General features: G+C 46.0%; 1 protein-coding gene across 1 annotated transcript in view; it reads right to left on the bottom strand.

Moving 5' to 3' along the window:
* ITGBL1 (integrin subunit beta like 1) overlaps positions 1–12884 on the bottom strand; it is a 649132-nt gene that overhangs the window by 422525 nt on the left and 213723 nt on the right. Inside the window, exon 5 of the mRNA XM_040425263.1 lies at positions 6625–6765. Coding sequence (XP_040281197.1) covers positions 6625–6765 — 141 coding nt within the window. The remainder of the gene's footprint in view (positions 1–6624; positions 6766–12884) is intronic.

Here is a 12884-nt window from a genome sequence, read left to right as displayed (position 1 = left end):
GTCCACTATCCCTCCGTTCTGCAAAAAGATAGAGCATCTTTTATGCGGTGCAGAGGCACGGAACGGAAAAGCAGAAAGCACTCCGTAGTGCTTCCGTTGTGTTCCGTTCTGTGCTTCCGTTCCGCATCTCCGGATTTGCGGACTCATTGAAATGAATAAGTCCGCATCAGTGATGCGTAATGACAACAGAACGGAGCCAGTGTATTGCAGATCCGCAAATGCGGTCCGCAATACGGGAATGGGACACCAACAGTCGTGTGAACGAGCCCTAAGGCCTCTTTCACACGGGCGTCATGTTTTTTGCCTGGATAAGATGCGGGTGCGTTGCGGGAAAATGCGCGATTTTTCCGCGCAAGTGCAAAACATTGTAATGCGTTTTGCACGCGCGGGAGAAAAATCGGCATGTTTGGTACCCAAACCCGAACTTCTTCACGGAAGTTCGGGTTTGGGTTAGGTGCTGTGTAGATTGTATTATTTTCCCTTATAACATAGTTATAAGCGAAAATAATAGCATTCTGAATACAGAATGCAAGGTACAATAGTGCTGGAGGGGTTAAAAAAAATAAAAAAATTATTTAACTCACCTTAATCCACTTGTTTGCACAGCCCGGCTTCTCTTCTGTCTTCTTTCTTCAGGACCTGGGTAAAGGACCTGTGGTGACGTCACTGCGCTCATCACATGGTCCATCACATGATATTTTACCATGGTGATGGATCATGTGACGGACCATGTGATGAGCGCAGTGACGTCATCACAGGTTCTTTACCCAGATCCTGAAGAAAGAAGACAGAAGAGAAGCCGGGCTGCGCAATCAAGTGGATTAAGGTGAGTTACATTTTTTTTATTTTTTTTAACCCCTCCAGCCCTATTGTACTATGCATTCTGTATTAAGAATGCTATTATTTTTTGCCTTATAACCATGTTATAAGGGAAAGTAATAATGATTGGGTCTCCATCCCGATTGTCTCCTAGCAACCGTGCGTGAAAATCGCACCGCATCCGCACTTGCTTGCAGATGCTTGCGATTTTTTTTTAATAGTCCCATTCACTTCTATGGGGCCTGCGTTGCGTGAAAAACACACAAAATAGAGCTTGCTGCGATTTTCACGCAACGCACAAGTGATGCGTGAAAATCACCGCTCATGTGCACAGCCCTATAGAAATTAATGGGTCCGGATTCAGTGCGGGTGCAATGCGTTCACCCCATGCATTGCACCCGCGTGGAAAACTCGCCCGTGTGAATGGGGCCTAAGAGAAAGGGTGGGTGGGGGGTTATGTTTGCCCTGTTTGTAAACCTCCATAGAAAATGTTCTGTGCAGAATGTCTATAACAGGTCCCAAGTTGCAATGTTGCATAGAACAGTGTTCCTCAACTCTGGTCCTCAGGGCCACCTTCCTGTCATGTTTTCAGAATTTCCTTAGTATTGAGCAGGTGATATTGTTAATGCAGGAGGACTTACCTCAGGTATTCAATCTGTGGGATATTCTCCAAACATGACTGGCAGATAGACCTGAGGACTGGAGATGGGCAACGCTGGTTCAGTGTGAATTCACAGATCTCAGAATTCACTATACAGAGACAAAAGAGTAAATGTTTTACTGTCTTCTTTTTAACCTGGCTTTGTTTTTAAGAAATGAAAAGTCCAGATGGCTCTGAATCTAATCCAGAGGGGAGGTTTTGGATTTAGTCAGGTTCTGGTCACTCGATATGCGTCAGCACAGAACCAAGAGCGTGGCCGGCTGGGAGTTTGGGTGTTTGGAGGGGTGTCAACGGGATCTGCTGTGTCCTTACATATCGGGGCATTAATCAATGAACAGCTGTACTTAGATGTCTCATGTTGCACCTAGGGGTGCTGGCATCTGTATGGGGCATTACTACCTCCGCTATGAAATATATCCTCTGCAATATATATGCAGAGTAATTGTCCAGCTGTCAGCAGACCCAGCCTATACAACTCCTACCGTCTGCAGCTAACACTACCCATCCCCCCATCCACTGGAAACAGGTATGAGACCCTTATTTCATTGAGTAAAGGTTGTTTTAGACAGGCAGATTATGCAGGCGACTGACAACCACCTGCTCGTCAGTGGAGGAGACCGCCGCATTTACTTGCAGCTATCCCCTCCACAGTAAGAGGAGGAGCGATCACTAATGCCATCGCTTGTCCCCATACTAAATCATTGTTTGCCGGCAGCAGGTCGTGATTAGACAGCATGATCTGCCTCTGGCAAATGGTGATTTTTAAACCTGTTGAAAGATTGGGATTGCCCAATGAACTCTTTCATTGGGTAATCGGCGGCAGTATTACACTGCCAGTTCATCACTAATGAGCGTTACTACGAACGCTTGTTAGCAATGATTTGGTAGGCTGCCAGTCTAAAGGCTGTATTAGACAGGCAGATTATGCAGGCAATTGTCAGGAAGGAATTGTTCCTTCCCAGCAATCGCCTACTCGCCAGCGGAGGAGACAGCTGCTATTACATTCAGCGATCTCCTCCTCGCTAATGCCATCGCTCATCCCCATACTGAATCATTGTTGGCTGGCAGCAGATCATGATTAGACAGCATGATCTTCCTCTAGCAAATGATTTTTAAACCTGTTGAAAGATTGGGATTAGAGATGAGTGAATAGACTTCGGATGAAACATCCGAAGTACAGGGTGGGCCATTTATATGGATACACCTTAATAAAATGAGAATGGTTGGTGATATTAACTTCCTGTTTGTGGCACATTAGTATATGTGAGGGGGGAAACTTTTCAAGATGGGTGGTGACCATGGCGGCCATTTTGAAGTCGAACATTTTGAATCCAACTTTTGTTTTTTCAATAGGAAGAGGGTCATGTGACACATCAAACTTATTGGGAATTTCACAAGAAAAACAATGGTGTGCTTGGTTTTAACGTAACTTTATTCTTTCATGAGTTATTTACAAGTTTCTGACCACTTACAAAATGTGTTCAATGTGCTGCCCATTGTGTTAGATTGTCAATGCAACCCTCTTCTCCCACTCTTCACACACTGATAGCAACACCGCAGGAGAAATGCTAGCACAGGCTTCCAGTATCCGTAGTTTCAGGTGCTGCACATCTATGTATCATCTGAAGGCAATCGTTTATGCTGTGAAGATACGAGATGTGCAGCACCTGAAACTACGGATACTGGAAGCCTGTGCTAGCATTTCTCCTGCGGTGTTGCTATCAGTGTGTGTAGAGTGGGAGAAGAGGGTTGCATTGACAATCCAACACAATGGGCAGCACATTGAACACATTTTATAAGTGGTCAGAAACTTGTAAATAACTCATGAAAGAATAAAGTTACATTAAAACCAAGCACACCATTGTTTTTCTTGTGAAATTCCCAATAAGTTTGATGTGTCACATGACCCTCTTCCTATTGAAAAAACAAAAGTTGGATTCAAAATGGCCGACTTCAAAATGGCCGCCATGGTCACCACCCATCTTGAAAAGTTTCCCCCCTCACATATACTAATGTGCCACAAACAGGAAGTTAATATCACCAACCATTCCCATTTTATTAAGGTGTATCCATATAAATGGCCCACCCTGTAGATTCGCATAAAATTTCGGTAGTATTAGAATGTATTGGCTCCTTTGAGCCGAAATTACTTTGCGAAGTCTCGCGAGACTTTGGCTAATAACTTCAGAAATTAATTTGGTGAAAGTCAAAGTGGTACCTTGGAACCGAACCCGAGTTCGGTAAAAGGTTTTTTACAGTAAAAAAAAAATTCGGAGACTTCGCGAACTAATAACATCAGCTCATCGCAGCCAATACATTCTAATGCTGTTCAGAGCGCTCTCTCCGTACAGTATTTTAACAAAGTTTTATGCCAACCGACTTCGGATGTCTCATCCGATGTCGATTTGCATATCCCTAATTGGGATTGCCCGATGAACGCTTGTTCGGCTGCAGTATTACACTGCCAGATCATTGCTAACGAGCGTTACTACAAACACTTGTTAGCAATGATCTGCCAGATCATATCTCTGCCTGTCTAAATACAAGCTTCATTCAGGCTTTACGTTAAGAATTCTTATCTACTTTTTCGGTCTTTCCTGTCTTATTCGTCAATATCCATAACTGCCTGCAGCCCTGGAAATAGACAGTGGTTTACCTCCCTTCTACAGTCCAACATATGGCCTAACAGTTTAGAGCTGCCATTTCTCTGCTCCCACAACAAACTACCTTCCAGTAACACAAAACCAGCAATATAATAAGTGTAACTTACAAAGAGAAGAAAGGAGAAGAAAACCTCATGTCACACAAAAATTGGTGCAGGAATAAAAGTATGTTCACATGGCTACAGCCAATGTGTTTTTCTAATGGAATCCACAGCAGAAATCCAACACTTAGGCTACATTTACATGACTGTTTGTGTTTTGCGGTCAGCAAATTGCGGATCCGCAAAACACGGATACTGGCCCTGCGTGTTCCGCACATGGCCAGCCCTGTGATAGAAATGCCTATTCTTGTCTGCGATGGCGGACAAGAATAGGACATGCTTTATCTTTTTTGCAGGGCCATGGAAAGGAACGACGGATGCGGACGGCAAACGGTGTGCTGTCCGCACCTTTTGCAGCCCCATTGAAATGAATGGGTCCGCACCCATTCATCAAAATTGAGAAGCAGATGCGGACCCAGAATTACGGCCTTTATGCACCGATCAGATTTCGGTCGTGGATTTTCAGTTTGTCATGCTGCAGATCTGCATGTGGATTAGCCCCATTTCAATGCAGTTAATTGACCTGTGGGATTTCACTCAGACTCCACGAGACGGATTTTAAATCCATAGCAGAAAAATTCCACACTCAATGAACTACACTGCCGATTCCCATTTAACTTAGTGGAATGCTAAATCCATGGCATAGAGCATGTGCATCTCCTACCAATGGTCAGTAGAACATGGATGCCATCTTGGATGGATGCTGTGTTTTGTCAGTGGTTTTCACAGAACTTTAGACTTTAATGGGCGTGTTTGGTCCCCAACACAGACCAAAGTAGTGCGTGCTTCTGCAGCAAGCCACAAAGGAGCCGATGCATAGGATTGGAGTGGTTGTGGCCCTGATGAGATGTTGTGTCATGGTGTGCTCTCTCAGGATGTCGCTCCCTGCAGTTCGATGCAGTGAAATGTGACTGTATGTGTCCACTATGTGTCCACTACATAATGTAGGCTTTCAGATTTGCTTATCCAGCCCTGGGGCTGGATACTTGTTATCCCCCACCTGGCAGAAAATTAGGTTATGGTGACAGGTGTCTTAAAGGGAGTCTGTCACCTCCATATGGCCATATACAGTGCTTACATGGCTCTGTAGCACACCTATACAGGATTGTAACGGTACCTTTGTTCTTTTCTTTAGACTTTCACAAGCAGGAAAAACAAAGTCAAATTCATATGCAAATGAGCACTCGCAAGTGCCCAGGGGCGGCGTTCAGTGTGTAGGTGCCCAGGCTGCTCTGCCTTCTTTTCACTTTACTCCTCCCCAGCCTCTGCCTTTGTCCGCCCTCCAAGTCCGGACCTATCGATGAGGCAAGAGACTTGGAGGGCGGGCAAAGGCAGAGGTTGGGGAGGAGTAAAGTGAAAGAAGGCAGAGCAGCGTGGCCGCCTACACACTGAACGCCGCCCCTGGGCACTTGCAAGTGCTCATTTGCATATGAATTAAACTTTGTTTTTCCTGCTTGTGCAAGTCTAAAGAAAAGAACAAAGGTACCGTTACAATCCTGTATAGGTGTGCTACAGAGCCATGTACGCACTGTATATGGCCATATGGAGGTGATAGATTCCCTTTAACGAATTATTCCCCCTCTTGCAGTAGTGTCTGTAAAGCTGATTGTAGCTGATCACTCTGTTGTCTGGAGCGCCATCGCTTGATGGGTTTCTGCAGCCTTTGGACCTTCCTTTTTCTCTGTCGCAGTGTTCCTTACAGTGGAGATGGATTTCTGGTCCTAAACCCTAAGATGCAGGAGCTGATTGACATGCTCGCTGTCTCCTTATTAGCCTAGCTAGCTCTCTCTCTCCTGACAGGAAGTATGACAATCCCAATCCTATTAAGAGGAGATAAAATGGAGTGGTTACCTCCATCCCCAGTGCCACTCATATGCCAACTGCTGGTGTAACAGTATATGACATAAGTAAAACATTACTACAGTATTATAAACCAAATAATTTTCAAATACCCTATCTGGGGTATTGCACATCCATTGTTTTTCCAGTGACCTATGGTCATTAAATTAAAAGCAATGGATACTGCTCTGTGAGTAAACTCTCAGTAAAGCAAACTTTTTACAAGGTCCCCCAACACCTATAGTGGTAAAGTGTGCAACCTTGTTAGGGGTCATTTTCCTTTATGAAACCCTTAGCACTAAGTAAGAGCACAGCTATCAGGAATCCTTGTGAATGAACCATGTGTTTATCAATGTTCTGCTACCACAGAATTAACACAATGACACATTAGCAGCATTTATTACCTTCTCATGCAGAAGACCTGCTCGGATTGTTCCAGACATTATTTATAGACTAGACGAATGATGGTAAAACAGATGCAGATATTGTGTAAGACTAATTGAAAGCCATACAGATGTGAAATTCATTAATAATGACACACCTCTGTTGCTGCAGATTTTGCCATCTGGAGATGTGCATCTCTTCTTAATCTCCCATGGGGTGATGTCACACTGGAATTCACATTTATCTCCATGCCAACCAGCCTCACAGTAACAGTTTCCACAGTAACACTTCCCGTGGCCTGCACCCAAAACAAATTTTATACAGTGAGAAAAATAGAAATATATTTTTAATAGCAGATGCTGCCAAGACACATATTCAATGATGGTCTTATCAAAAGAGGCTGCATTCCGTGGTGGTGTAGATTAAGACAGTGTATAGGTTCATCTCAGACATTCATGACATTTTTGTATAGGTAAAGTACAAGTTTTTCACACATTAATATGACAGAGAATAAAAAGCAGGATCCAGTATATGATATGCTGGAAAAGATGGTGGAGGAAGCAGTGGTTGGAGTCAATTAAGAACCTTGGAGAACAGACCTGCAGCCCAGTTTGACTCCAAAAGCATCAGTTTTCCAACAAATGCATAATCTTTATTAGTGTTGATCGAGCATGCTCGGCCGAACACCTGGTCGGCTCGAGCATCTCGATGCTGGGCACATGGCGGTACTCGGCCGAGTACTGCATGTGCTCGAGCGCCATGCTCAAGTCTCCTCCCCGCGCGTTACTTGGCTGCTACACAGCCAATAAACATGCAGGTAAGTACTGCCCTCATTGAAATGCCAGTAGCCATGTTGGCTACTGGCATTACAGTGTTTGGCTGGCCGGAACGCATCATCGGGTGCTATATAGCACCGGATGACGCATGTTTGGCTCGTTCGTAGTCAGGGAGAGCTGAGCATAGGAAGAGACAGAGAGTGTAGGCAGTGTAATTGAATATTTTTTTTATACAAAAACGTTTCAGAGACCCAAAAGTCCTTGTAAGGACTATTGTGTGTGACAGTAGCAATAATTGTTTGTAGCGCAACCTGCACTAAATTGCTCAGTGTTAGGAAGAGACAGTGTAGGGAGTGTAATAGGAAGATTTTTATATACAATACTTTTCAGAGACCCAAAAGTCCTTTTAAGGACTATTGTGTGTGACAAAAAATCCAGCTATAAGATACAGTTGATATGGTAGAGCTACTCAAAACAATATTTAGTCCAGCGTGGAAAGCTAACTCTTAAAATTACAAAGTTTAATTTAGTGTTATTAAAATGGGATACAGTCCCAATATTTCATATACAAGGGTGACCAATGGTGTATTAATCTTAAAGACCAGACATACAAACAAAAAATAGGGATCACGCAGGTGCGTATAGGATGAAGAGAGGGGGAGGGAGATATATGCAGATAAGGGGTTGGACCTATACAGCCCTTTGCTACACCTATCTATCCCTTTGCCCAGGGAAAACCCTAGATGGTAGGGCCCCCCTGTCCTCGTACCTAGACTAAATAGGCCCTGATTGTCCCTATAGTATGTAACTCAGTGATAACCTAATTGTGGTGGCGAATTCCCTGCCAGGTTTAACTGACGTGGACTAACCAATACACATAGGTAATACCTCAACGCATTTCACCCTGAAAGAGGGCTCCTCAGGAGGTTATACTAATGAGTCACTAAAAAGCAACAAAATAATAAATGGATAGATAGATGTCATAGAATCATGTTAGATATAACGATGACAGTCATGGATCCCACAAAATCGCAGCAATGACAATAATGGATTACATAGACATCTTCCACAGATTACTCCAAGCATCCAGCCATCCAAGTGATGTCAAATGAAAAACACTGGTATGAACCAATAGATGACGGTTCCCCAGTGACACACTGAATGTCCACAGTGTGTGGTTAAAAGTAAAATATGGTGTTATCAATACAGGATCCGCAATCAGCCAAGGACACCACGTCCTAAATTAACTACTCATCCAGGATGTGAACTGCCAGGGTCGTGGTCAAGCATCCATACGTGCGTCCTCCAGAAGATACATCAGGAACACGTATTTCCTAGTGCTTAGACAACCCGTCAGATGACGGTCATAGTCAAAATGCAGTCCCCTTCCACACCAATCTTCTTATAAAGTTCAGATGATATGGATGAGAAATATGCGGTCAGTGGAAGACCGTGGATCCAATGCGTCAATTGTGCTGCTGTCTCAATTGACTATTGTGTGTGACAGCAGCAATATGTATTTTTAGCGCATGTAATAGGCCGCTGCGGACAGTTAAATTATTTGCGCCACATCTCCTGTGTAAAGTGTTCCTAAAATATCTGTGACATCTACTGTACTTTTTACGTAGATACTGCGAACAGTGACATTACCTATGGTACCTGTCGTGTTTAACGTTTCCTCATCACAAATACCTTTGTAAATTTTTTTGCGCATACACTTCCAAATCCTACGCTACTGTACGTGTGATATACTTTCAAGCATAAATCACATTTAAAAGAAGGCGAGCAGTAAGGGACGGGGAAGTGGCCGTGATGCTGATGGTGCAGGCAGAGCACAAGAAAAACAATCATCCACGATACCACGCTTTATGTCCCAGTTTGCAGGGTGGCATAGGACAACGCTCGCAAAGTCAGCCCAGTGCGAGCAGGTGGTTGGTTGGCTTGCAGCAGATAATGCCTCCAGTCAGTTAAGCACCACCCTGTCTTCCACCAAGTCCAGTCTCAGTAGCAGGAGTTTAGTCAACACAATCCTCACCCTGATCCTCCTTCCTCCCACCATGTACAGTCTGGCCAAACAAGGGATCCCACAATCGGATATTCTGATGACCTCTTTTCATCGCCATTACTTTATTTGGCCCTCTCGCCAAGCACGCTTGAAGAGGGACATGAGATCTTGTGCCCTGATTCCCAACCTCTTGAGCATCCACAGTTACAAGAACATGACGCTGGTGAACGGCAATTAGTGTTTAATGAGGTGGATGATGATGAGACACAGTTGCCAATGAGTCAACCGCAATTACTGTCTCAAGAGGTTGATGAAGAGAATAAGACACAATTGTCAATCACTGAGGTTGTGGTTAGGTCAACAAATCAGGAGGATGATCAGAGTGAGGAAGTGGAAGAGGATGTGGTGGACAATGAGGTCACTGACCCAACCTGGGAAGGTGGAGAGTCGAGCGAGGACAGCAGTACAGAGGGGGAGGGATCTGCAGCTCCGAAACAGGCTGGAAGAGGCAGTGGGGTGCCAAAAGGGAGAAGGCGGGACACACCAAACAGGCTAGCAACTGTTCCACGGAGCACCCCCTTGCAGAAATCTCCCTTGCTAAGGGGTAGATGTTCCGCAGTATGGAGCTTTTTTGAGGAAAGTGTGGACGACAAAAGAATAGTAGTTTGCAACCTGCGCCATACGAAAATGAGCCAGGGCGTGAACACTAGCAACCTCACCACCACCAGCATTATCCGCCACATGGCATCCAAGCACCCTAATAAGTGGGATGAACGCCTGGGTCCACAATCTGTGTCTGCGGGTCACACCACTGCCTCCTTTTCCCCTATGTTACGTGCTGGCCAATCCCCTGTCAAAGGCGCAGGCCCAGATGCCTACCGCCCTGCACCTGGACCTTCGCAAGCACCATCAGCGACCACATCCACTTATGTGTCCTAGCACAGCATCCAAATGTCCCTTTGGATGCTGTGCTGTGTCCCAGCACAGCATCCAAATGGCTGGACCTTTGAACGCAAGTGAAAATACCCAGCCACCCACCCACCCACAGGCCATAGCACTAAATGCGCAGCTTTCCAAATTGCTGGCCCTGGAAATGTTGCCATTTAGGCTTGTGGACACTTAGGCCTTCCGCAGCCTGATGTCAGCTGCCGTCCCGCGTTACGCAGTCCCCAGCCGCCACTATTTTTCAAGATGTGCCGTGCCCGCCTTACACCAACATGTGTCCCGTAACATCACACGTGCCCTGACCAACGCAGTTACTGGGAAGGTCCACTTGACCACAGACACATGGACAAGTGCATTTGGCCAGGGACGCTACATTTCCCTGACGGCACACTGGGTGAATGTTGTGGAGGCCAGGAGCGAGTCGTACCCTTGGATGGCACTGGGGCTACCGACACCAAGGATTGCGGGCCCTACGTCGATCAGGGTTTCTGCCAGCACCTACGTTAGGGCTCCAAACCCCACTTCTCCTCCACCTCCTCCTCCACTTCCAACTCTGAATTATTAGCGTTCAGCACCAGTCAGTCATCAGTCAGTAGCTAGAAGCAGTGTAGCACTGCAGTGGGGAAGCGGCAACAGGCAGTGCTGAACCTGATATGCTTAGGGGACAAATAGCACACCGCCGCAGAGCTGTGGCAGGGGATAAGAGACCAGACTGAGCTGTGGCTCTCGCCACTCAACCTACAACCAGGCATGGTTGTGTCTGATGATGGCCGTAACTTGGTGGCGGCTTTGGAGCTCGGCAAGCTCAGACACATCCCATCCCTAGCACACGTCTTAAACTTAGTGGTTCAGCGGTTTCTCAAAACCTACCGCAATTTGCCTGAGCTACTGGTAAAGGTGCGCCGTGTGTGTGCACTTTTCCGCAAGTCATCGACAGCTTCAGCCGGTCTGTCAACGCTGCAGCAGCACTTTAACTTGCCAGCTCACCGGCTGTTGTGCGACTTGAGCACATGCTGGAACTCCACGTTCCACATGTTGGCCAGGCTTTGCTAGCAGCAGAGGGCAGTAGTGGAATACCAGCTGCAACATGGTCGTCTCCTTTCCAGTCAGCTTCCGGGTGGGCATCAATGTCTGACCTCTGTGAGGCTTTAAGAAACGTTGAGGAATCAACACAGATGGTGAGCGGCAATAACGCTATTATCAGCGTAACAATCCCACTTCTGTGTCTACTCAAACGCTTGCTGCTCACAATTAAGGACGACGCTTTGCATGTGGAAGAGGTGGAAATGGGGGAAGACATTACACAGGGTGATAGTCAGACCACCCACAGTTCGTCTTCTCAGCGCGAATTGGACGATGAAGAGGAGGAGGAGTAGCAGAAGACGGTTGCCTCCGCTACAGAGATTAGTACACATGGAAGTTTAATTCCATCTGTTCAGCGTGGGTGGGCAGAAGAGGATGAGGAGATTGAGAGTGATCCTCCTGATGACGACAGCCTTGCCTGTAGGTATTCTGGCACACATGGCTGACTTCATGTTAGGCTGCCTTTCCCGCGACCCGCGCGTTATGCGCATTTTAGACAACACGGATTACTGTTTTTTCACCCTTCTCGACCCCCGCTACAAAGATAATTTCTCATCTCTCATTCCTTTGGTGGAGAGGATGAGCAAAACGATGCAATACCAGAAGATCCTTGTTGAAAAACTGCTCCAAAAATTTCCATCTGACAACGCTGACGGCAGAGTCCGTAGTTCCTTGGATAACCAAGGAGGGGAGACAAGGGGAACACACAGCAGTTCCAACAGATTCAGGGCAACACTCTCCAAGGCCTGGGACAGTTTCATGACACCCTGCCAGCACCCTCACCCTGATGCGCGGCCTAGTGTCACAAGGAGGGAAAAATTTTGGAAGATGGTGAAGGAGTACATAGCAGACAGTGTCAGCGTCCTCAATGATCCCTCAGTGCCTTACAACTACTCGGTGTCCAAGCTGGACACGTGGCACGAACTGGCACTCTACACCTTGGAAGTGCTGGCTTGCCCTGCCGCCAGCGTTTTGTCTGAGCGGGTATTTAGTGCTGCTGGTGGCATTATAACAGATAAGCGTATTCGCCTGTCAACTGAAAATGCTGACAGGTTGACTCTTATTAAAATTAACAATGCCTGGATTGACCCTGAATTCTCGACTCCAGCAGAGGAAAGCTGATGAACATAAAGGCACTTTAAATGTGTTGTTTATAATGTACTGAATACGCTGTATTCCCATGCACCCCTTCCACCACAAACAAGGGTATATGGTTGAATCTTCCCTTTTTCACCCTCCTTCTCCTCTTCCATCACATCAACACATGCTTATTCCTCGCATATATGCCCTTCGCATATAATGTTTTACAGGGTCAGTTCACCAGCAGGCGTTCACCTACAATGTTTTACAGGGTCAGCTCACCTGAAGGCCCTCACATTTAATGTTTTAGAGGGTCAGCTCACCTGCAGGTCCTCACCTACAACCTTTAGAGGGTCAGCTCACCAGCAGGTCCACACCTAAAATATTTTACAGGGTCAGCTCACCAGCAGGCCAGCACCTCAAATCTTTTACAGGGTCAGCTAACCAGCAGGCCCTCGCATATAATTTTTTACAGGGTCAGCTCACCAGCAGGCCCTCGCATATAATTTTTTAAAGGGTCAGCTCACC

Source organism: Bufo bufo, chromosome 3, assembly GCF_905171765.1.
Source record: "Bufo bufo chromosome 3, aBufBuf1.1, whole genome shotgun sequence".
NCBI lineage: Eukaryota > Metazoa > Chordata > Amphibia > Anura > Bufonidae > Bufo > Bufo bufo.
This window is presented reverse-complemented; position numbering and strand designations above follow the sequence as displayed.